This window comes from Hyposmocoma kahamanoa, unplaced genomic scaffold, assembly GCF_003589595.1.
Source record: "Hyposmocoma kahamanoa isolate Upper Pololo Valley unplaced genomic scaffold, ASM358959v1 63, whole genome shotgun sequence".
Classification (NCBI taxonomy): Eukaryota; Metazoa; Arthropoda; class Insecta; order Lepidoptera; family Cosmopterigidae; genus Hyposmocoma; species Hyposmocoma kahamanoa.
Genome location: NW_020653851.1, coordinates 7,783,789 through 7,810,891, shown reverse-complemented (window position 1 = coordinate 7,810,891; position 27,103 = coordinate 7,783,789). Strand labels below are relative to the sequence as shown.

The following is a 27,103-nucleotide window of genomic DNA, read 5'->3' as shown; positions in this document are numbered from 1 at the left end:
TAACATTCTCAGGGTATTAACTGCTGCACCCTGACTCGCAACTCCAAAATACACAACTATCTGGAAATGCCAACGGTTCTCGAAGAAGCTAAACGCTATACAGTTCACTACAGGCATCGACTAGGGGTTCATCCTGACCCATTGCCCTAAATACTGTTGCTGCCAAACACAATTAGAAGACTGCAAAGAGCGGATCTGCTGTGCAATTAAGGGGAGACAAGGCAATGGCCTGAATCTTCTGGAACGCCCTATATCTTCCAACTCATCTGATTAAAGTCTGGTGTACTAATTGCAGATTTCAAGAGGAAAAAAAACCAAAATCGTTAGGGGCGCCTTTGTGTCTCTAGACCACATGCCGTCATGTGGTAACAAATCTTAATAATAATAATTAATAATAAATCTTCTAATATTATATTGCGCTTCTTTGACGCATTTCAATCCTATTCACAAAAAATTCATTTAATCCATTGTACCTGTTTGTATTAAAAACTAAAGTTATTACGATCGCAAGTACCAATAAGTCAAGAGGATTGCTAATAGCCATACAAGACAGCGTAGTCGGGTATTTAGTACCTATCGGTACACCGATATCGCAACGAGTACCAAATAGCTATTTTTGTAACTAATTGCATTTGTGTAAAATGAAATTTGATTTTACATTGACGAGCTGCAATTTATCAAAGCTACTCCACAAATCGAAGATCATTGAGCTACTCTAATTTCTAGTGGTAACAAAACAAATCAACTACATGGCGCTTATTGACTGACGGCATTTTTTTTTATTTTGTGTGTAACACACAATCCAAATCTATTGATACGCATGTTGTCAAAGCTCAGAAAATAATTTTAGCTCATTGTCAACGTGTGATAAAGGCTCAATTTACAATGCGATGGAACGGAGTGGAAGGGAATTTTTGTAACATAGCATAATGAACTTCATGGTCAATTGTGTAACGAGTCTTACAAAGAAAAAACTGAATACTTGTAGTTCATAAAGGAGAATTGAAATGACATCCTCGGCCATTTATTTTCAAATACTTTCAGGCTGTTGATCAGCGCCATCTAGATATAAGACGGGATTTTAACCTTTTTTCAGGCTTGCGATCTGTAGTAAGGAGATCAGCAGTCCTCTCGAGTTATTGCGTGTCTTATTCCAGCGTGACCTTGGTCGAGTTTTTGAAATTTGACTAGGCAGAAAAAAAGTCGCTATTTAGTCGGTTCTAGTCGCAAAAAAACTAGATTTTGTCCACATAATATATATATATGCTAATTCCAGCGGCACTATTTCTCAATCTCGAGAACCGCCTAGCTTAAATCTGATTACACTAAAAGTCGTGATTTAGTCGGTTCTAGAAAAAAGTAGATTAGTCGTTACGCCGTTTTGAAGTTATAAAGCTATTAATTAGTAAAATTAATTTAGTTTTACTGTCCAATTGAAATAAGCTTATTCCGGGGCGGCACCATTTTTGAATCTCGAGAACCACTGTTCTTAGCTTGGATCCCCAGAAAGTCGTCAATTAGTATACAATATTTTGCACGGCGGACAGACTAAATCAAGTTTTTTTGCAACTAAAATCGACTAAACAGCGACTTTTTTCTGGCTAGTCAAATTTCAAAAAGTCTACCGTATAAACAGCGACTTTTTTTCTGGCTAGTCAAATTTCAAAAAGTCTACCATGGTCAATATTTTGGATGGCGGACAGACTAAATCAAGTTTTTTGCAACTAGAACCGACTAAACAGCGACTTTTTTTTCTGGCTAGTCAAATTTCTATTTTACCATGGTCATTGGTCACGCTGGAATAAGACACGCCGAGTTATTGGTCCATAGTGCTACCCTTTCTTAGCGACTAACTTTCGCTGCCACAATCGGTTTATTTTATTCGTACGATACCGTTCCGGACACACGCAGCCGCAGCTGAAGGCAAGCATGCGTATGTTTGATGTTATTCCTATATGTATAAATCACATCAGTTTAATAATCGTACGTCAGTCAACTGGAAGATGAACTAAATCAAATATCAAACCGCGAATTATGCCAAATAAAACAAAAATTTGCTGAGATATGTTTATTTTGCAGTTGCAAAGAGTAATTTACATTTATTTATTGCTATGCCAATCAAAAAATTAGATACAAGGCTTTGAAGCATAAAGATATGGTGGCTATGGAATGGTTGTGATAGGATAGGAAATAATAAATTAAGTCAAATCATAATGAATATACCTGCCATACCTTTAGCTAAAACTTAATAGTTTCGTCTACCTAACTAAAACTTCTAGCTGAAATCTAGACTTAGATAGGTAATGTGGCTGCGATTACATGGAATAAAATGGTCTTACACTTAATTTTGCTACAGGACGTGTAATAAATATGTTATACGCGAATAACTTACAGAAACAGTCCACATGCAACATTCTATAGTTATACACCGACAAAATAACTAAGCTTACCTTACATATTAATAACGCAACAAGAGTATTTTTTAAGGGACTTTTAAAACATTTTAGTAAGCAACATATTATAATAATAATAAAAAAACGTAAACATACAGGAATATAACACTGTTTTCTTACATTACTTGGAATACAACATAGTAACTGTGGTGCATAATCAACCAGAACATGATAAAAAAAAACTAGGAAGTGGTGGCGTGTCGTGCTCTGCCCTCGGCGACGAGCTGTTTGTTAAGATAGATATCCTCGTCTGTGGAGGTGTCAATGAGATCGAGGGTAAGCAGTGGCTCGTTGGGGTTCAGCGGATCTTTACCCAGCTCCTTGCAAATTCCTACAAATTGCTGTTCCACGCACAGTTCTTGAAACCTAATACAGTCTTCTACAGTCCAGTCTTGGTGAAGAGGCCACACATCTGAAATATGAACAATAATTAATTCGGCTCCTCGATTCTGGGGGTCTACTTTCGTATTCCGTCCGACACAATTACTGTCAAATAACTAATACTCGACCATATTAAAAAACAATGTCAAGTATGAAGCTTCATTCGCATCATGAGTTTGAATTTGGTCGAGTATTTCCGATTTGACTGTAATAAATTGTTTTGGACGGAGAACGAGAGTACAGAGCCGGAATCAAAGACTATTTATTCCCCTAAACTTACTGGTAGGTAATTCACTGTGATAGATATCGCTAGCGAGCGCGTAAATTACTTCACAGTTTTGTATGGCAAATTATACAGCGCCTCTAGCGGTCACAAGAAGAAATAACATTTTGTATACAAACATTTTTACGCGGTCGCTAGCGTATAACTGTCGCTGTATTCTCATAGTAGAGGCACAGTTCAAAGAAAGTATAGCTTACCATAGAGGCGCGCCTTAATTGCCTGAGGCGGCAGAGAGCGCGCTAGTGGTGCAGTGTGCGGTACGGGGCGCAACGCCTTTGTCGTGAACAGCGCCAAGTCTCCGTAATCACAGAAATACACTGACACCATCTCGTTTGAAACTACTCCTGCAATGGTCACCCTGAAACAAGAAATGTCAGATTACTCTGCTGCTTGTTGTACATGCGCTACAAATGCTCAGACGTATTTTTTAGTTTAAAACGGATTCATAAGTTCATACGGTTCACAAATTTTGTTGAAATGTCCAAACCGACGCATTTACTTTTTATCTAACTACAGGCATATGGGATTTGTCAACTTATGTCTCAGGGTGACAGGCATTGCCAGCCCCTCAGATATTCGCGATTTACAGCTCTGAGTGGCACTGCAACTATTACGGATAGGCGTGTAGCTTACCATCATGTGCACGACTTGTTCGTCCCGTCACTTAATATTATTATAAAAAAATCCGAACCCATTTCTCGATGTTTTAATTTCGGAAGTTCCGAATTAATTTGGGAAACGCGTATGATTTGACATGTTACTCTGAGCATCAGACTAAATTTTGAAAGACACATCCAGCCCCCAGTAGCACACTTATTTCTTATATAATACATTCAAGTACAAACATGACGTTTTCAACCAACTATAAGATTTTTTTGAATACCAAGCGACCGTGCGCCTGGTGGTAAGTGAGACTACCTATAACAGGCGAAGTGCCACTCAGAGCTAAATCGCAAAGATCTGATGGGCACTGCCACTGTGAACCTGAGTCATAAGTTGATAAGTCCCTTGTGCCTGTAATTTCACCAGCACTCATACCCTTCAAACCGGAAATGGAACTGGAGCCGGATTCATGACTGGGTGACTTCGATGGACGAACTCATTCACAGTTCTTCGATGGACGAACTCATTCACAGTTCTTCGATGGACGAACTCATTCTACTAAATTGCTACCAATGACTGATCAATTAATAGGCATCTTTTCGTGCAAGGAGGATGTTCTCAATTCGACTGTTATTTTGTATGTATCATCATCATCAACCCTTTTATACGTCCTACTGCTGGACACAGGTCTTCTTTCAGACGAGGATTTTAGGCCATCTTCATTCAGGACTTCACACGTTTTCTGAGGGTTGTGAACCTTTGTAACTTTATAACAGAAATAATGTTTTTTTATAATTCTAAGTGACGAGACAAACAAGTGGTGCTCCTGGTGGTAAGCGACACGCCAGTTCATAACAGTTACAGTGCCACTCAAAAGCTTTAAATCGCAAAGATCTTATGGGCACTGCCACTGCGCCCGACACTCTCGAGACGTAAATTGACAAGTCCCATGTGCCTGTAATTTCACCAGCACCCTCCTAAGCACTCCTCCATACCCTTCTAAGCCGAAAACGCAGTAATGCTCACATTACTGCTTGGCAGCAGAAATAGTTAAGATGGCAGTACTCCCTGGACGAACTGTTTCACAAGGAGCTCTATTGCTACTAAAATTAAGTATTTACCTGTACCAAGAAGAGTCCTTTTCGTAGTAAACCGTATAGAGCTCCCCACAAGCGGGCTTCAGCGGCGCGTCCGACTCTGGCAGCTTCGCACATTCCGTTTGCAATGTCGCCATCATTGTCAGAAGCGTGTGTCGTGTGCTGTTCGGTTGAACCTGGTATAAAATTAATGGAATATTTTTGTTTTACAAATTCATCTGTTATGTCATTTCTGTCCTAACAGCAACAAATTTAATAATAATTTGAATTCCCTCAGAAATTTAAATCTGACCTATGTTATCAAAGAAGTATGACCATAGTACCGGCACGCTATATATCCAAATTAATGATAGACAGCAAATACAGGATTAAGGCTTATCTAGATCTTACATCGCGCATGATTTTGTCATCGGGATCAATTCATAGGGGAGTTGTGATGCTATGCATTGCCTTCAATTACTGTGACACACGGTAAGATCAACTGACCACAAAGTTCCATGGATTAGCTGCCATAGCGATGTAAACGTCAAAACACTTAGAAGGCGCGGGAAGCGTGGGAGGCGGTAGCGTCCCGCTTGCGCCCCTCTCCGGGCCCTTCTCCACCTCCCGCTCGCTAAGAGATCCGCTCGAGGATGAACTGCGGAATATGCGTTCCTTCTTCTTGTTCAATGCTTCTACAGGGTTTGTTGCCTCCTTTTCCACGTTTTTGGGTTTACTTCTGTAATTATTAAATGTAGTAGTAGTCTATTATATCAATTTAAATAATAAATAAATAAATAAATAAAAATCATTTATTGCAGACAATATACAGTCCATTTTGTTAGTACACTTACAAGCCATCTATTCTACTTTTTTAGTTAGTACAAAAATTACAAAAAAATAAATAAATAAAATGAATGAAAGAATAATATTAGAAAGAATAATAGTAATCATTCATTTCATTCAAAAATAATGATTACATAATGAAATGATTACATGGTATTTGTACTAAGTGTTCAGTATTTTGAACCGCGGCGGTTTTGTGATACGCCAAGTATTTAGTATCCTTTCTAACTGACACTGACTGCCGCAACTGGAGACCTCTGCGGAATACTTTCGACTAATCGCCCGTGGTTTACGGACATGGGTGTGTGTTTGCTATATGTACAACATTGTTGTCGTTGAAACGGATGTAAGCGACGATCCAAATTTCTAAAGTGCAAATGTTTCTGACACACGATACACAAGCATGATGCACACCTTTAATTGTTACAAGCGTGATTCCCTCGGACTTTGTTCTTCCGCTCACAACGGGATCTCTCAATATTTGCGTGGGTTCAAAGAGGAGCATCGAGTATATAACCAGAAATAGAGACGAAAGGTCATTTAATTTTGTCTGAAAACTTTTCTGCCAAATCATTACTGTGACAACTGCGCTCCGATTGGCTAGCTCGAAATCGAAACAATTGACGGGTGTCGTCAATTGTTTCGCTTCATAACGACCAGTTTAACTTGAGCTTTACTATAATGGACGAAAATGGCAAAATTACATATTTAATATTTAATTACCGATGAAATGTGATTCCGTTTGTTTTGTAATTAGATGTTTTGCTGTTTTTCCCACACCACCGAATGGAACAGCCCCCATTGTTAGAGATATTATCTTTATTATAATAAATACATAATATTTTTGGAATACACAGAGATGTACACACAATTGTTGGCTCTGTACTATTTCAGTTTTCTAATTTGTGATTACAGCGCAAACAAGAGTTGATATTTAAAACTGATATAAGGCCCATTTACCTAATGAGTTGTCAGGGATGGATGGCCCTTATTTCGTCTCTATTTCTGGTTAAATACTCGATGAAGAGGAGTAACGAACTTACTGGTGCAAAAACTCGTACTCCATAAGAATGGCGTTGTTGACGGAGGCGAGAATGTTCTGCGGGCCGGTGCGCACGAACAGCTCGACGTGCTGCGCGGACGCGGTGCCGCCCGAAGAGGGCAGAGCGCGACAGACCACGCACGCGCCCAGCAGGAGCTCCCGCAGTCGCGACACCATACTGCTGGCAGCGCGCTCGGCCGAGCCTAGGCGAACTTGGATTGCCTACAATAAGACATAAGTATATACTTCACGCCTTTTTCCCATCGGGGTAGGCAGAGTCAACAGCCTTCCACTTGTTGCGGTCCTGACACACTCTGTCACCTCATCAACACACATCAGTGTTTTCATACAGTTCTTATTCTTATCCATTCATATTCAAAATATTTTAAAATAATACATATTTCTGAGGTGAACAAATCGCACTTGAATATCTTGAAATTGTCTTGTTTTTTAATTCCATTGGTCATTCGGGAAGCGTCCTCTGAGAAGTACTAAAGAGAATCTTTAGGTATTGCTAAGTTTAAAAATTGCATTTCCAAAATTACTAAATGTGTGTATGAATATTCAATTTAGGAAGGATTCGCGTGGTATGTAAATCATCCAGAACATTTTCTTTATTATTAAGGTTATAATATTGGAGTAAACAAATTACAAAATAAATTATGGTTGTTCATCTAACTGATATCTAGGATTTTATAATAGATACTCTATGTGAGTAACTAGCCTTGCCGAATAAAATGAGAGAAATGCTAAAGTCACGTGTTATGCTCATTTCATTGAATTCAAAACTTTAAAACGCTCCCCTGTAAACTTGGCAATTTCGACATAAGATACTTTACGTAGGAGGGGTTGATTTCTTTCTTTGTATACTTGGGGCCAATTAATTTACGTGATGTTTGTATCACCAACACCGTTCACCATTAATTACTTGTAGAATATAGAGATGTTATAGATTAATGCACACCAAATAATAACGTATATTGTATGCAGCCTAGCATGGGCTCTTGGGCAGAGAAGAGGCGGGATTGGCGTCTAGAGCCAATTACAAAAAAATCACAAAACAACTTATACTTAAAAACTTGTATTCCTTATGTATATTTTACAATGTAACAACTCACTATTAGTGTTGTAAAAAAACGGAAAAAGAAGACGTTTTTTGTGGCGTAGGTTTTATGCTAAAAGTGGGAAAATAAAATATTTTTAGATTTAATTTGACACTACCTTTTTTATTTAATATTATGCTCCATACAAAAATTCATATTTACAGTATTCATAAAATAAAATAATCGCAGACAGTACTTATATTATTTTACTTTATCTGAAAAACAAACAATTTTAGAAAAAAAGAAACGTGCCGTGTTTTTTCTATGTTTTAAAAAATGATAAAATAATTTAGTGTTTTTTTCACGTTAATGACTACTCACAATAGGTAAACTATCAAGATAAGACCTGTTAGATCACGTAAGTACAAATATTATCATTAATAATAATTAAAAATAGGTGCTAACAATTAAAAAATAAGAATCCTTGAACATATAATTGCGAGTACATAAAATATGTATAAAAATGTAAATGGGTATTGTAACTTTTAAATAACCGTTACAACGGTGATCGGGCTAGTGTTTAATACGACATGCAGCGGTAACAAATAATAAGAAGAAATAAAATAAATTTATTCACCAAATTTGACGACCTCTATGGTTGAGTGGCATGCACACCGGTTTTCCTGGTGTCTTCTAAATCTAATCTAATATAATCTGTGGAACTGAATAAGAAACAAAAAGAACAATGGCGAACTCCCATATACATCTTTGTTGGCATAATTTATATGAACCTGTTCATGAAAAATATCAACTGTGAACTGGCAACCGGTACTATCTCAATTGACAACTTTACAGGAGGAAGTAAAAATCATATATAAGCATCTGGTTTATTAAATAAAATTACGTAGTGCACATGCATGTAATAAAAATATTAAAAAACTACGTATTTTTATTTAATAAACCAGATGCTATTAAATGACAAAAACAATTTTTTTTTCTTCACCTGTAAAGTTGTCAAAATTGAGATAGTACCGATTGCCAGTTCACAGTCGATACAGAGTTTCAATTCCTGAAAAATTTGGTTTTGGGTTTAGTATTCTGAGAAGTCTGAAATGAAATATATCCCAGTTTGAAGTTTTGGAGGTTATATTTTACATAATTGAATAAAATATATTTGGTGTATTATTATATCAAAATAAACTACAGAAGTTTTAAACAGAATTAATAGAAGCTGAATGGTGCCGTGTGTTTGTGAGGTGACGAAAGTTTACAGGAAAATATTTTTATAACGTAAGGTCAAAAGGCATGAAGACGTTAAGCCATAACAAAAGAAAACTGAGTTAATAAGAATAAGAATACTTTATTGCGTAAGCACCGACACACACATGATCTTAAAATTAAAATACAATATTATAAACTTTAAACTAAAATACAGTACTTACAACAAAAGTTAAAACATAATTACAATGATTAAAACAAAAGTAAAAAATAAAAAATGTAATAATAAATGCGTGTCGCGGAGCACGCAAACGGGATTTGCTCAGCTATTAGCTACAGACTGATAGATTTCAGCCTGCAGCGCTGGCCTTCAGCAAGCCCGATATGAGTGAAGCACGGACTCGAGCACAAACAAAACAAATGCATGCATAACATGTGCGTGAAACTTGGTATATACAAAAATATTTACACTAAATATATAAAACGAATACATAGATAAATAAAACAGCATAAGTGTAAACTAATTTAATTACTTAATTAATAGGTATATACATATGTTATATGAAGATGTAATTAATATTATTTGCAGTAAGTAATAAATAATGTGTGAGAAATAAATAAACATTTCGAACCTGTCATGTTACTTAAAGATGTCGATCGTTCGTCGTCTTTCATCTATTTACCGCTAGATAGCAGCACATTGAATATATTAAACAAAATGTCGTAAGTAGCAATAAAAGGTATTGAACTTTCAACACTATTCCAACACGGTAAAGTTTCATTTAAATAACAGTCCAGAATCCGTTACATCTTTTCAAATTAGAGATAAGCCAATCAATAACAAGTATAGATTCGTTTTTGTTCTTTTATTCCTCGCCAAGCCTGGATCGAGCGGCCGCGTAGAAAAAAACCAGATTCTTGTTTTTACTATTAATTTTCAATTTACGGTCAAGAAATTAATAATAATAGTGAATCAATCTTATGAAGGGTACAATGATAAAACGGAAAGTTTGCAAAACCTTGCACTTGGACGATGGGGCTACGCTTCGAGTTTGGAACCAGTGAGGTAAGCGATTATTATCAGAGTATGCTCTTTAGGTTATCCAAAAAGTATATATACCTTGTACTTAAATCTAAAGGTGTACACTGATTTCAGACTTCGAAGCGGTGGCGGCAAGCCATTCCAGAACTTCGATGCGGCGAATTTGAAGCTACCATGAAACGCATTGGTGCGATGTTGGGGGACCGCGAGCGACCAGGCCGAGTCTCGTGTGAACCGGTTCTTCACGTCCAGGACCAGATCAGTTTTTCGGCCAGATAAGATGGACTGTTATATTTTATTATTCCGAATAATAATGTCGCCAAATGTAGGTGTCTTCGAATTTTCATTTTTAAAATATTTGCATCCTATATAGAGGGTGTAACGTGAGTGTGTGGTGGTATAGTGAAACAAAAGCAGGCGCAAGCGTTCTGTACTCATTGGACTAGTTGTTGTGAACGGGCTAGGAGCCGCGGCCCATATACTACATCCATATAATTAAACTTTGATAGTACTGTAAACTGAGGCGTAGCTTAGGATGCGTAGCGAGAGGTACTTTATGAATATAAACTGGGATAATCTTCAAAACTTAATATTTATTCTACTTTTTTACATGTTCACTTCTTGAGGTTAGTTTTTTAACTATCAAGATGTTCTTCTTTTCTATTCTATTTTTTCAAACACATTCTAAATACAAAACTATATTCACTCAGCCAGTAGTTCTACTCATAGAGTAGAGCCTTATAGGCTACAGTACCAACGAATCACAGACTTTTATGCAGACTTCTTGACTAAGGTAATTTCTAATCTGGTACATCAGGCTAAGTCTATAAAAGCAGTTTTTAGCAACACCTATCACGTGATTTTCAAATCGTAGTTTTTCGTCCAACAGCAAGCCCAGGTTTCGAGCTTCACTAACTCTCTCAATATTTTTTCCCCTAATTGCCAAAGATATTTCCCTATTGAGATATTCCCTTTGATTTTCACTATCTGGTTTCGAGTGCCTAAAACGATGTATTTAGATTTAGACCCATTAAGTACTAATGCATTTGATTCAGCCCATGTAGCAATGTGTTCTAAATCTTCATTAAGATGTCTTACTGCATTATGGGTATCACAAGGTTTACATGAGGTATAAACTTGAATATCGTCAGCATAGATGTGATAATTAGCATGGAGTTGAAACGCTGCACCATGTCATCCACGCTGTCTAGTTCACATACGCCAGCTCAATCCAAATTATCTAGTTGCCAGTCAAAATTTACGCAATTAATATTGTGTAGGTTTCTGCGAATTATCGTTATAGGCGATGGTTTATCTTTTTTGAGGTTTATTTCACAGGAGATGAAGGCGTGACTACTTAACTCCCTTATATAATCTACGTGTACTTTGGCACCATCAATGTCCATACATATGATATCAATTAAAGTTTCGCTGAACTGTGTGAAGTGAGTTGGTGTATTAACAATCTGTTTCAACTTTTGACATGTTAGAAAATCTACAAGTTTTTTATGGTTACTGTCAGAATTATGCAAGAAATCTATGTTAAAATCACCCAATAATAATATTTTGTTACACCAAGCAAAGCAAGTCACAGTTTCGGTCAAACCTTCTAAAAATGTATTTATATTTAACCAAGGTGGGCGGTACGCTGTGCCTATAACTAGTTTAATGCCGTTAATTGTCAGACTTATCCACATCTGCTCGACCAATTCAGTCGGTGGATGCATCAGTATACGCACCGCTCTATACCCTTTCGAATATAAAAAACAATACCGCCGCCGCACGAGCGCACGGCAGCAGGCCGTGGAATGTGACGTAAGCGATAGCCGGGCACCGCCCCTCCTCGCCCTCCCGCAACCACGTCTCGTTGACCGCTAGAATATCGAAGTCATGTCGATCCATTGCCACCGAGACCTCGTCGTGGCGCGTTCCCAGTGACCCGACGTTTATTAGTCCTAACTTAAGTTTACGCTTAGTATTAAATTTTATATAAATGAATTATAATTCAGATTGAGGTCGTTAATTCTAAATTAATAAATGATTGATTGTAATATGTCGGGAATAAATGTAAATTATTGTAGGTGTAGCATTCGTCTTTAGATTTGGATGTATATAAATAATTTGTAAATATAGTGTATAAATAGTAAACAAAGATTCGATTGGACTGAAGTTTTTGCGTTAAACGTGTTATATGTAAATATGAGTTAATGAAAATAATACATATTTTAAATACATTACGTTGAGTAAAATACATAAATTAGTGTTGTGCTCGTGTATCACCGTTGTTGCCCCGCCACACGCATGACAGTTCAAATTTCGAGGGTTTTTATAAAAACAATAGTTAGTAGGTTGTAAAAGCGCAAAAGTACGTAAAAAGCACCGACTCATGAGCTCGGGGAGCGAACGTCAGCGGGCCCAAAAACCTTTGTGATGTCGGCCTCACAACGGAGACGGTGCGCCGGCGCGCCGGTGTCTCCCGCACTCACTCACTCACTCACTCACTCACTGCACTTAGCGACCATCGCGATATTGAAACTTGCGCCCGCGCACTCACACAATTCGTAACTCACACGTTTCGCAAAGGGCAAAATATATGATGTTAACCAAAGGTGACACTCGATTGTCCGGCGGTACGGGCAAAATAATTTTATTTTGTAGCACCCTTTATTGTTTTTATTAGAATATTGTATCAACTTCTAAATCGATTTTATACCAGAAATCACCATTGGGATATCACGAAAACACTATGTTAACCGCAGAATAAATAAGTTAACTTGCACTACTAGTACACTTGTGTATGTTTAGGTTTAGTATTTTTTGAGCTAAATAAATTAGAGAGCCCCTCTGTGCAACTTGTTTCACTGACGTCTGTGACGTCACTCCCTTAATTATAACGTAACGTAATTATATACCATGCCCTGGTAACACAGGCACAAATTATATTTTTGTGAAAGATGGCATATATCCCTGATATCGAGAACTTTCTTGCCATTTTTACCATTATCTCGCGTGACATATGTACTTGGAGAAGGATTTTTGTCAAGTGTATTGTTTGTAATATTAGGGGTTAAAGTATGAAATTGCCGTTTTATTGCAATAGGTTCTTTGAATTTTCATAGAATCTTCATGGTTTGAGGTTTTCGAATGAAACTTTTTTCAAATGGTTTAACGTTAAACATTTGAATATCGACTTTCAATTGCTTTTGTTATTCAATTTAGACAAGAAAGATGGATACTGCGAAAATTCGAGTGATTTTTGAATACGAGTTCCGACGCGGAACTAACGCGGCAGAAACAGCCCGCAATATCAATGCTGCGTTTGGAGAGGGGTCTACTAATGAACGCACCGTGCGATTTTGGTTTAAACGCTTTCGTGATGGAAATTTCGACTTAAAGAACGAGCCACGAGGAAGACCGCCCACATAGGTGAATAACGATGAATTAAGAGAGATAGTGGAAGCCGATCCTAGTCAAACTACCCAGGAATTAGCGGCATGGTTTAACGTTACCTTACCCACAATATTGACTCACTTGCGTCAAATCAATAAAATAAAAAAATACGAAAAATGGGTGCCTCATGATTTGACTGATCTGCAGAAAGAAACGCGTGTTGAAACTTGTGTTGCCTTGTTGAACCGGTACAGAAATGAAGGAATATTGGATCGAATTGTAACATGTGATGAAAAGTGGATTCTTTATGATAACCGGAAAAGAAAAATGCAATGGCTGACCCCAGGTCAAATGCCACAACAGTGTCCTAAAGCAAAACTTACCAATAAAAAGGTAATGGTAACTGTTTGGTGGTCTCAGCACGGTGTTATTCACTATAGTTTTCTCCGATCTGGTCAAGCAATAACGGCAGATGTCTATTGTGCCGAACTCCGAACCATGTTGACAAAACTAGCAGTAAAACAGCCCCGAATCATGAATCGATCTTCACCATTATTGCTCCACGACAACGCGAGACCTCACACAGCACGAGAAACCATTTAGACCCTTCAGGAACTGCAGTTAGAAACCATTCGTCATCCTCCGTATTCACCAGACCTTGCTCCAACGGACTACCATTTTTTTCGTGATTTGGACAATTATCTACGTGACAAGAAGTTTTCTTCCCAGGAGGCAGTACAAAATGCTTTCACACAGTTTGTGCAGTCTAGATCGTCGGAGTTCTATCGCAAAGGCATTAATAACCTTCCCATTAGATGGCAGCAATGTATAGATAATAATGGCAACTATTTTGATTAAATAAATTTGTTAAAAATTTAAAAAATAAACAATTTAGATTTTCAGTACAAATCGGCAATTTCATACTTTAACCCCTATTATAAGTAAATAAAATCTCTTATTCGAGTCTAAACATTTTATATTACGTGAACTGACTTAATGTGGACCAATCTATACGTAGGTATTGTAAATCTCTTTTTGGCGGTTAGATGTCGCTCAAAGTTAAGAAATAGAGTTTCATTTGAATATTATTCCATTTCCAGACTTACGGCCTTCAGCATAATTTGAAAAATCTAATAAATTAATTTCAACCAAACTCGTAATTATGACGTTTGAAGACTTTTAAAAATAATTTCGCCGTTGTTCTTTAACATTTATAATGTTCGCGGAATGGGATGGTTCGATAGTAAGATACCTCACCTGAGGGGGATAAGCGTTGAGGGCGGGTGAGAAGTTCTGCAGCGGCACAAGAGAGGAGAGTGGGGCGCGAAGTATCATTCCGCTGTCCACCAGCTGCGTGCGAACAGTGCCTTCGCCGTCCAGACCGCTGATAATAGTACAGCGGACCCTGACCATAACCATAATATATTTCTAGAGAGGTATGTTTCGTGTGTGTTTTTGTGTATATCAGGGCGATTTTATTAATACTCAAACAGTTTGAAACCCTTCCACACGAGGAAAATTCGGCGTAATCATAGAAAGCATATGTGGTAACTGTTAAGGCCGTTATATCAGTATTCTCTACAACTAGAGGTGGAAAAAAAACTGCTTATTAATTTTAAACGTTAAAACGTTGTACTTTTTTCAACAAGCGTGCTTATAAAAGCGCTTTCAATTAAACGCTATTTAGTGTGAAGTTTTCACTTGAACGCGTTTTAGTGTGAAGCTTACAAAATCGTATAGAAAAACGTTTAAGCTCATAGGCTTTACGTTAAAAAAAAGCTTGAACTTGCTGACAGCAAAAAGCGTAAGTAAGCCACTAAAAGTTGTAAGACAAGTAAGTTTACTTGTAAAATACGAGTTTTAATTTTATTTATAACATTATTATTCGCATTGACGAATTAATTTGTTCAGGAAACATATCTGTGGCTCTAGTGAAAAGAGGCAAAAGTAAAAAATGCCAACTTTACAAGGAAACGCGAAAAACACTTAACATTATATTAAGGTTTAGGTTTAACTGGGTTTCGCGTCTCCTTGTAAAGTTGGGTTTCTTGACTTGTACCCCTTTTCATTATAGCCACAAATATATGGCGAGACTTTATACATACGCACGTTGTAAAAATAAAACAACTTGTTAAGTACTGAACTGCGCAACCCTTACAATTTAAAATTATAAGCGTGTCTGTGTGCTTATTCATATAAGCACTTTTACATAAAAGTAACCTTTTTAAAATGCTTCTTGTTTAAATGCCCACCCCTATCTACAAATACTTTGGCGGTCAGTGTAAATACAGTTAATCAAACCACTGGGGCAGCAAGGATTTACCTATGAATTTCCGAACAACGAGTCGAAATAAAATGCTACATACCAGTCGCCGGCGAGAGTGCGTACGATGTAAAGCGTAGAAGCATTAGGCGAAGGCGCTGCTGGCGCGGCTGGCAGAGGGCGGCGGTAGGGTCCACTCGTCAACAGCGCCAGCGCTGCCGCAATCCTCGCCGCGCCGCCTGCGCGTGCCACCCACACGCGACCCTCCTCCGTCACGCATCCCACTTCAACCTCGCAAAGTTTCTGTGCGCACCGAAAATTTATACAGGGTTCTTTGTAAAATACGACTCTAACAACCTCACAGGACTATGTTACTAACATCATAAACAACAACTTTTGTTCCATGACTTTTTACAAAACATAATTAGTTTACCAAAAATATTTTTTTCAGTTTTTATTGAATTATCTGACACTTTTTAGAACTGTATTTGGTAGTACGGTAATAAGTTCAAACGTGCAAGAGTCTTTGGTGACAACTCTCTGCCCCACTCCTGCGTTTTGCATCGGTATTTACGCTAGCACTTTCTTTTGTTACCGCACATAATTATTGCCGTTTAGAGCGATCCATTTAAATTTATTGTTGATGTTAGTAATGTAGTCCATCGAGGTGGTTAGTATTTTACAAATAACCCTGTACCTAAATAACCTTGAGAACATCATTGTCGCATTAACATGCACAACAAAGGAAAATAGCAGTTATTCTGACTTGTCTGTAATAAACAACATCTCATCATTACATATACACATATATGTAGTTAGCGCAAAAATGGGCGGGATGCAGAATTCGTCTCACATTGAAGTACCTTGAATAGTCCTACTCTCTGTCTTGTATGATGAAGAGATAACTTACAGACAAAATGTTTACGACACTTAAGTGACGGAGTGTGATAAATTGCTCCACCCCGCACCGCGGTTATTCATGATACCGTCTTTATTATACACTTACAAGGAAATCCATTATAGGACAAGACATGTAAATAAAATATAACCATTAGGTGGTACATGTATATGATGGCGTAAATAGACTCAGCAAGGTACTACATCATTGTGCTAAACATTCCATAAATAAATCTAGCAATCAGCATTATGAAACTTTAAAAATATATAAAGCAAATTTCATAAATATTCGATCAAAATAACACTCACAAGTTCCTTGAAAACGGCAAACATGAAAATTTAAAGCGAAAAAATTGTTACAAATTCCAACGCAATCAATTAACACTCGTTACGAAAACCGAAAATATTGTATGAAAACTTACTTCGTCGTCATCAATCTTTAAATGGACATGAAAAGAGAAAATAATTTTAATAATTTCAGTCACAAGTGTCAACAAATAGTACGAACACAAAAAGTAAACGAGAACAAATTAAGTAAACATATTTACCAAATAATGTACACGTTTCTTCAATAATAAGATTTATTTTCATATTCAAAATTTGCCATTTACGAGGTTTAAAACTATCGAGAAACTTTAAACAGAAGATTTATTAGGTTCTGAGAATGATCATGATCTGTACAGCTCTTTTAAGTTGTTTCTATGTATGACATTGGAAATGAATGTTTTAAATGATAAATAAGAACAAATATCTGTTTACAGCAAACAATCACTTGAGTTTCTTACTAATTATTTCAGGAGAATCGGTCATTATAATGAGAAGTAGTGTTTTGGGTACTTGGTGTAACGGGCTGGTGTTCCGCAAGGTTGGTTATGGGTAATTTTCAGGTTAGTTTTCTCTACCTAATTTTAATTATTTAAGTGGCAATTTTAATTATTTAAGTATTCGAATAAATTAAGTAATACTTCGCGGTAATATTCTAGAATATTTAAATAATAAACATTGTCACCAAAATTAGGTACAGGAAAAAAAACTCCGAAAATGATCCTTTTATCAATTTCACGATTTCTGTGTAATTTTCTTAGCAGAATAAAATCTAAACGTTTTTCATTTTTTGAATAGACAACATGTATTTTGGATACTAACTTATTAAACTCTATTAAATTGGGTACTGACTTATAATACTCAATTTTTTTTTTTCAGAAATGAATACTATTTATGGGTTGTCAGTTTGCACAAAATTTATACTAAATTACAGGAGCTCAAAACTATGTCTTCCTTTATAGTACTATCGTTTAGGCAATAAAACGTTTTCCAACATGCTCAAAAACCATGATAGTAGAAAAAATAATGTATTCATTATAAATGCGATGGCTGTCGTCTACGCTTTCGTTATGGCTTCACTGGCGATAAGAGACAGCAACAATATAATCAAATGTCAAACGCGGGGCTTGTTAAAACACTTCTTTTAAAAGTCACTACCGATGATACAATTACTTGAAAAAATATTTTATAAAAAGAAATAATAGGTATTTGTAAGACACATAGTATACTAGGTTTCATGCCGAATACCGAATATTTGACCAACCTATATGGCCTGATTAATGCACGTACCAAAACATTGACGCTCAAACTTTCGAGAACTTACAATATTTATATTTTCAGCATCAATAAAAGTTACCGTGTTTATTTTTCTTATTCCTTCCTCATGTTTTTAAGTATTCGGCCGATCAATGATTTAATATTCGATATTCGGCCGAATACCGAATAGTAACCGTTATATGCGTTGCGACTCTAATTATTACGGTAATTCAAGATTTCAACACCTATACATACATAAATAGTACTTGTACATGAGACAATAGTTGCATATTTATTTACCTGCGTAAGCGTGAATGCGCCGGCGATGCAGAAGTCATGGACAATCTCTTTATTGAGGTTAAGGTCACGTTGTGTAGAGGTGTCATACAGCACGACGGCTACGCTGGGGTCGGAAGGATCGGCGCGTGCGCCTGGCGCAGCTACCAGAACCTCGCCCGGTAGCCGTCTTGCTACCAACGCTGCACCTTCCTCAGTCGCCGCTAGTTCTTCACAGCCTTCCAGTCGGCATAGAATTGCCTAGCAAATTTTATATACAATACCATTTGCTGTAGTGGTTCTAGCCTAGTGGAGGAGTCGTTGCTTGTCAATTGAAAGGTCGACGATTCGAACTCGGTGCCGGCTTTTGACATGACTTTTTTTCTAAATAAATATTGTGTAGGAATACCTCTCACTAAGAGCGCGTTCCCATTATGTTGTAACGTTTTATTTATCGTTGGACGACTGTCGCGTCTAGCCTGTACCCATATCACGACTATTTGTCGTGACTGTCTCGTGGATGTTTATTTTATCGTTGAACAACTCGTCGGGTCTGGCTGTTCCCACGAGATCGTGACTACAATTTATCGGTTCACGGCAGCCGCGTTGTCGTTCGCATGACAGAATCGCTTGAAACTGCGAGTATATGTTATTACGTCTTTATCGCGACGGTTTATTCATCGTCAGATGACTGTCGTTTTAGTTCCCCATTCCCATTGTCACGACAGTCTGTTTTAAATGGAGTTATTCACATATAGTACGACGCGATTAATTGTCGTTCACGACTTTTTTGTCGTTAGGACAGACTGTCGTGACAATGGGAAGACTTAGAACGACAGTCGCCTGACAATAAATAAAACGTCATGATAAAAACGTAACGACAAATGGTCGCAGCTACTATTATTGTCACGTTTCATTTGTCGTCATAATGTCAAAAAAGTCGCGAACGACAGTTAATCGTGTTGTTCTGTATGTGAACAACTTCATTTAAATATACAAGCCACGACACTTTAAGCTGCACACCTAGGTGGGGCGCACTATAAGTTTCTGGAATGAATAAGAAAAAAATACTATAAATGGTCACAAATTATTTTATTCTTTCTCAAAATATTCTACATTAGCGTTAATGCACTTTTTCATTCGAATGAACCAATTTTGAAAACATTTATGCCACTCCTCCGTGACAATCTCTGAAACATATTTTTCATACTCTTCGACAGCCTCTTCAGGTGATGAAAATCATTGACCGCATAACTGGTTCTTAATTTTTGGAAATAAATAAAAGTCACAAGGTCCCAGGTCGGGACTGTACGCGGGATGGCTCATAAGGTCAACGTTGTTCACCTTCAAAAATTCATTTGTCTGTCTGGCCGTGTAAGAACTGGCATTATCGTGGTGCAAGATGATACGGCGTTTACGGTTATTTTTACGGAGTTTGTCAATAACTTCCAGCAAACAAATGGTCATCTATCAATCACTGTTCACGGTACAACGATTCTCCAAAGCAACAGTAGCCACGTGTCCAGTTTTATAAAAAAAAGAAGCAATCATCTGCTTAGAGGCAATTTGCACGCGCGCCGCTTTGGTTGGTTTCGGCTCATCTCGAAAGACTCGTACGCTTGATTGCTGCTTTGTTTTGGGATCGTAACTATAAATCCATGTTTCGTCACCTGTTACTATGTCTCACACCAAATTTGACGCTCCTTCGTTGAATCTGGTAAGCACGGCATTGCACCAAGTGACGCGATCCGTTTTTTGAGCCTCAGTCAAATTGTTTGGGATCCACTGAGAGCACAGCTTTTTCACGCCCAAATGTTTGTGCAGTATTTATTGTATTTTATCATGCCTATGCCTAAAGATACCCGAATCTCAAGGTATGTCACATGCCTGTCTGTTTTGATCACACGGCGCACAACATCGATGTTTTTGTTGTTACCATCCATTTACCAGTGTTGGCAACCATCACGACATTCGTCACTGAGATTTACATGACCGCATTTAGATTCTGCAAACCAGCTATAAATAGTAGACTTGCATGGTGCTTCATCGCCAAAAGCAGTTTGAAGCCGAGCGAAGCTTCACTGAGCTGTTAAATTACACTTAAAGTCGTAGAAAATCATATTACGAAAAATTTCAATTAAATCCATGGTGATGTAGCCAACCAATGTCTAAAATGACGCCACAATGTAAAAACACACAAAAAACAAGTGACAGTCAGATGAAACAAACTGTATTCTACAGCCACAAAGTTCAATTTTCAAATGTTGTAATTACTTTTTAAATATTGTTTATGTAAGTGGCCAGTTCCGGAAACTTATAGTGCGCCCTAGAGTGGGTCAAGTGGATAAGATTTAGGCACGGTTTTAGATCATATAAAAGATTTAAAATTCCTACTAGTTCTCACCTGAGCCGGTAACCTCCTAAACTGTGGTTCGAGAATTTTAATCTTGTCTAAAGACACGTTATCGTCGTCTCCGTGGTCGCCGAGGAACACGAACGCAAGGTTCTCTTCAATTTCAATGATCTTTGCGCGGTGCCATTCGCCATCGTCCAATTTTACCGCATACCTGAAAATGAGTTAATTAAAATGTGCGAGACAATCATGTCAAACACCTAGATCTGCAGAGTACAACCAAAACTGCCAACTAAATGTTTCTTTTTGGCAAATAGTAAATATGAAGAAAACATATTTTAATTTTGGAAATAGGTACAATTTGGTATTTGGTACCTTTATAAAGTACCACTACACATCGAGTAGCTTTTTTTTAGCGAAAGCAAAATTATTTTTGAATTATCAATGATCTGCGTCTCACCCGCAGAAATATTGTGATTTTTTAATTATCAGTCAATTGTTTTCTAGGCACTACGTGGTATTCAAACTCATTTTTTTTTTGAAAACAAAAAGTGGGTAGGTCAAATTTGCACAATAAAAAAATTTTCTTATCCCATTAAAATTTTATATTTATAAAAATAATTACAAAAAATTATAAATAAATTAATATCATGTTTATCAGAATCCTTAGGGACATCGTGTGTCTCTAGGGTTATCACTAACGTAAACATAACTACAAACAATGCGGTATATAGAACCTATGTGGACGGAGAATCATAACGAAACAACAAGGATTCAGGACAGCACAACTTTCGTGGTGTCCGGTTAGTGGTAATGAATGATTGTAGTTTGTATTGTAAGTAAATGAGGTCAAAATACAGTATTTTGTATATTTCCAATGCACATAAAAAATAATTTGTAATTTATAATTTATATATTAAGACAGCATGTATTTAGTCCAGGCTTGAATATATTCTACGTTTGACGCAAGGCTTGTAATACTTACCATGCATTTTTAATAATCATCGCCTTATCAACTATAGTGCCCGCGCGTTCGTAGTACTTCGTCATATCGGCTTGTAGCATTTCGAAAACATCCTACAAGGAATAAGTACATAACGATTTATAACATACATATACATGGTTACAAACATGAAGATGTGGTCTAGAGCACGTTGCCAGGTTTTCATGAAAATGTAACAACAGCCTAGTTGGATGAATGCTTGTCTTATCTAGGTCCTGACTTTGATTGCCATTTGGGAGCCTGCGCCAGGATGTTTTTTCGAATCATGCGCAGTTTAGTATCATTTGCTTTCACAGTGAAGGAAAACATTGCGATGAAACCTTTACAGAAGATTCAAGAAGTCTTTTAAAGTTATAATGAACTCCTGAGCCCCATTGAACCAACATGGTGGACTAGGACCTAAATATTATTATCCCATGAGGAGACTCGTACCCAGCAGTGGACCGCATACAGGTTTGTAATGAGAGTTATTGTGAAAAAATACACAATATGTCAGTATTGTGTATTGCGGCACGATACCCCTCTTTGTAGGGCAGACCTGCCGCCACCCCAAACAAGGCTAACCTGAAGGTCATGAATCGTGAATTCGCGTAGATTTTCGAAAACATCCGAATGGTTTCGAAATGTAAAATAAAGAATTAGATCTGTACCCTGCGCAATGGGACTTATAGTATAGAAACCATTTATTACAACGCCACAACACAAGAATACACGGAAAGAAAGAATAAATAAATAAAGACAAAGCAAAAATAAAACAAAAAATAAAATAACCAAAAACAAAACAAACATCAAATTTTTAATAGTCAACACACAATTTGAATAAATATCATGTGTGCGGCTGTAGCGTATGCAAAAGGCTCCACTCAACTTATGCCACAGTCGAGAGAAGGCTGTGACGCTGGTTTTTAGTGGACCCTAAAATCGAGTGTGTACCATGTGTAGTCTTGCGTATATAAACTAAAAGGTTGATAAGTACAATTTACTCACGCTATATTGTGGTCCAATTATCCTAAGCCAAATCTCGAGAGTGGAATTCGCTACAGTGACGAACACGTTCCAAAAATCGTCCTCGGGGAATTGCAGCGGCGGTAGGTTGCTCTCAATAGTGTCGTCCAGCACTGTAGTTGTGTCTAGGAATGACGTAGGTGGTGCGTCCTACAAATGTAAATGCACATTGAGTTTGTAATGTAAATTTAATACTTAGAAACCTTTCTCAGTGGGTTTAATTATTATTATTGATAATATCGAGTTACATTAACCAACTGCACTTTTTAGAATTGCATGGAATTATATACAAATGTACACGTATTAAAAAATTAAAAAAGAACATTGTTAAGTTTTTGTAACACAATAATTACAAGGCACATACCTCGTTGTGAGGAAGAAGTACAAGCAGTCCATTTACAACTCTGTCTGTCATAATTCGAGGGCAATTTTCCACTAATTCTTGCCAATTACTGGGCAAATTTTCGCCGTACTTTTCTCTGAAACAAATAGTTACGGTATGGCGTCTTTATAATTCACACTTCACACGGGAGTAATATATAACGAAATATACATATTACAACCTAACACAGCATGTATCACATACTTGACTTTATCTGCATAAGTTCTAATGACGACCCCCGTGGTCGAGTGGCATGCACACCGATTTTCATGGTGTCGCTATTTCCGAGGTCCCGGGTTCGATTTTTCAGTTATGTACCTAGTTGTCTATAGTTCGATACCGGCCGGCCGACTATTTTATGTTGTCTCGGTCTGGGTGTTTGTACCGTCGTTGTTTCCGGTTTCAATAATACAAGTGCTTTAGTTATTTACTTTGGGATCAGAGCAACGTAAAGATGTTGTCTAACACAGAACAATCTAATATTATATGTCTAACAAGTTCTTAGGTTCATGTTGGTATTAAACAGTAATAATCATAGACATATATTTATGTCACGTTCGTAACAATCGACGTCTGAAATTTGTCGCACAGCTTCTAGAAACTGCACATGTTTACAAAATGACTAATGAGTAGTTAGTCTTCTTCTGCCATAACATATCTGCCTTTTTTAAGCATATAATAATATGATTGTTAAACAGTTTCTTATTTATGTTTTACCAACATGAAAGTAAGAACTTCTACAGACAATATACATTTTTTTATTGGGTTAGGTTTTTTTTTATTATTCAAATGTAAGTGTGCATTTGACTTCCATCTCACCTGATGGAAAGTGACGATGGAGCATGCACACCTAAATAATGCCTATTCACTCTCGCCTTGAAAAGGTCCAAGTTATGACATTCAGGGAACAAATCTGCAGGCAGGGAATTCCACTCCATAGCCGTTCGCCATATAATTGGAATATCCACAACATAGGGGTGGAAGCCATTCCTACGCCTAATCCCCCAATGATGGGGAAGGCGGAATTAAATCGTGTAATTCCATCGCACACTCTCCGTGAAATATCCCGTAAAATACCGATAAGCAGGCAACTCTACGGCAGTGTTGAAGACACTGCAGCTTGGCCTCTACTAATTCCGAGTCACCTATAAGCCTCTTGGCACGCTTGTCAATTGAATCCAAGGTGGCCAGTTGGTATGTAGTAGAGCTATCCCAAAGCTGGCAGTGGTACTCCATACACGACCGGACTTGTGCTTGATACAGCTGAAGCAGCTGTTCTGATGTGAGGTAACGCCTCACCCTGGAAAGGCTGTCAAGCTTCCTGGCTGCATTTTTGGCCATGGATTCAATGCCAACGTTCAGATTGGACGACAGGTCCATTCCAAGTAGCTGTAGACGGTCGACTATCGGTATGGATATATCACGAAAAGTCGGAGTCAGCTCAAAGGGACTCCGTTTTGTGGAGAATAGACACGCCTGCGTTTTGCTATTGTTAAATTTGACAAGATTGGCATCGCCCAATCGAGGACTGCCTTGAGCGTCAAATCTAAACGGCTAACCATGCACTCTCGACAAGACTGAGTTCGGAAGAGTAGCCTTCTAAGGCCACTCGAATGGAACGTTCACTCAAGAAATCCGAGATCCAATTGCAAAGGTCAATGGGAAGCCCATAACATGGAAGCTTGCTTAAAAGGCTTGCGTGCCAGACCCTGCCAAAGGCTTTAAAAATGTCCAAAGACACTGCAAGTGCTTCGCCTTGCTTTTCAATAGGATATGAAGGTGTGAAATATGAAGTGTGAAATATGAGGTGTGAAATATGAAGGTGTCAACTCGTTCTGTGCGTAAGGTATACACCTTATCTATTCTGTGTTCCACATTCTGTCAACAATATCTCGAGTAACAACCCGTTATCCAGAATGTATACATATTACAACGATATCTGTTCTGACCATGATCTGTATAATGGTAGTTATAACAGTTTTAGAAGGCTCCTACATTCCAATCCACCGTCTTAATTTCGTTAAGTAAGCATTATGTTTTTAGGCCTCTGTTTTATTTGTTAAGCATTTCTAAATAATTTCTTCTAGGTATTAATTAATATGTACGGTTTGTACTAAAGTGTTGTGTATAGCTATAATTGGATTGCAGGTTTATATTCATTCATGTAGCATAGTTATATTTTGATCTGGGGGTCGATTCAGAACCTTACGATAACTCAGTTGTCGACCGATTTCTTTTCATTTTTATTCACAACACCCGAATCGAACGTCAAACTGTCGTATTCGAAACTGAACCGAAATAACGTCACACCCTTACGATTACTCAAACTTCTCGACCGGCAATAGCCTTTGCTCGTTATTCAGAACACAGTTATCGAATTAAAGTTACCGAATGTCCTATTGTTTACAAATCAAGAATGTAATATGGAAATCTCTTATTATTTTAAATAAAGTTTGGATTTTGTTCAATACTATTAATTTATGTGAATGCAAGACTAATGCATTCCTATATTTTAGGCCTTTAAAATCTTAAAAATGTATATAACAGGATAGTCATTTTTCTTATACTCTATTCCACTGACTAACTCCATAAACGCTGTTGGATAACGATATCGTATCCGAATCCAAATCGAACTTTTAACTCTGAATGTTCTGAAAAGCTCATAAAGCGCCCTTCGATTCGAGTCGACTCAATTATTATTACATGAGTAATAAAACTTAAAGCTACTTAATTTGTTACAGTCTACTTATAAGCCTCCTACTATTCTACATTAGTCTATATTATTATTATTTTTAATTTATTTAGATATTTTACTTAATTTATTAATGCAGATCACACGTCGAAACCGCTAAATTGGTTTACTTCAGCTACTTTCACAGTCTAATGACACACGGCATTTTGCTTTGGGGTAATGCCGCCGATATCAATAGAATCTTTGTCCTGCAGAAACGTGCAGTTAGGGCAATTTACAATCTGGGCCCCAAAGTATCTTTGAGAGATAAGTTTAAGGAAATTAACATTCTTACACTAGCCTCACAGTACATTTATGAAAATGTAATTTATGTTAAAAGGAATAGTAATTTATTTATGAAAAATAGTGACAGACATAACATTAATACGAGGAATAGAAATAAACTAGCTTTTCTTGATAGTCGTCTTCACAAAGTCAAAAAATCATTTAAGGGGCAATGTATACGCTTCTATAACAAGATTCCGGTCGATATACAAAATTTGCCTTTCACGAGGTTTAAAACTATAGTGAAACAAAAACTTTCGTTTAGCTCATGGAGGTAGTCTCGATCTCTGATGTTTCAAATAAAATAAAAAAATATTGTAAATGTTATTTACAAAGAGCAACCCCTAGAGTTTCTTGCTCATTCTTCTCAGGGGAATCTGCCTTACGAATGAGCGGTAGAGTTTAACTATTGTGACGATTTCAAGTGTAATAATGCTTACCTATGAAATAAAGATTATTTTGAATTTGAATTTGAATAATGCAAGTGCAAAATATGTATTAAATTCATATTCAGTAGCATTTGTTGCCCTCAATTATATATTATTATCTTTAAATTTATCCTGTTACCCGGAGGTTGCCTGGAAGAGATTGCTATCTAGCAATAAGGCCGCCTGTTGCACCTGTCTTTTGTCCGTTGTTTAAAGTGTATTGTTTTTGTGTGCAATAAAGTATATTTGTACTGTATCGTAGTCATTTAACGACACCAGTATCTTACCTGTACAAATGAGGCACAGTGTTCGCCCAAAGACCAGCCTCATGTTCGGACACGAGTTCGGTGAGACACGATATGGTCTTGCTACTAGAAGATGTAGGTAAACCACCTGCTTCTGAACTCTCTATGACGGCCAGGAGTTTCACTGCGACAACTTCCTTTGCTAAGTCCTCCGATGGTGATGAGTCGGGGTACGACGAAGCCGTGTATTGGGTTCCTACCTGTGCATTGGAACGAA

The 27,103-nt window shown here is 37.3% G+C and overlaps 1 protein-coding gene across 5 annotated transcripts in view; it reads right to left on the bottom strand.

Moving 5' to 3' along the window:
- Positions 1-2,181: 2,181 nt before the first annotated feature.
- LOC113230018 (tudor domain-containing protein 7) overlaps positions 2,182-27,103 on the bottom strand; it is a 33,423-nt gene continuing 8,501 nt past the window's right edge. For 2 of the 5 annotated variants that reach the window (XM_026463738.1, XM_026463740.1), the window contains exons 9-22: positions 26,869-27,086; positions 23,120-23,234; positions 22,738-22,905; positions 21,733-21,824; positions 20,799-20,961; positions 18,419-18,655; positions 16,960-16,974; positions 15,744-15,943; positions 14,635-14,782; positions 6,686-6,906; positions 5,304-5,535; positions 4,842-4,993; positions 3,315-3,475; positions 2,182-2,865 (exon numbers count right to left, since the gene is read on the bottom strand). In XM_026463738.1, the coding sequence (XP_026319523.1) occupies positions 2,636-2,865; positions 3,315-3,475; positions 4,842-4,993; positions 5,304-5,535; positions 6,686-6,906; positions 14,635-14,782; positions 15,744-15,943; positions 16,960-16,974; positions 18,419-18,655; positions 20,799-20,961; positions 21,733-21,824; positions 22,738-22,905; positions 23,120-23,234; positions 26,869-27,086 (2,352 nt within the window). In that variant the 3' untranslated portion in view covers positions 2,182-2,635. Of the gene's footprint in view, positions 2,866-3,314; positions 3,476-4,841; positions 4,994-5,303; positions 5,536-6,685; positions 6,907-14,634; positions 14,783-15,743; positions 15,944-16,846; positions 16,853-16,959; positions 16,975-18,418; positions 18,656-20,798; positions 20,962-21,732; positions 21,825-22,737; positions 22,906-23,119; positions 23,235-26,868; positions 27,087-27,103 lie in introns of all 5 variants that reach the window. The other 3 variants (XM_026463739.1, XM_026463742.1, XM_026463743.1) reach the window with 3 other exon arrangements.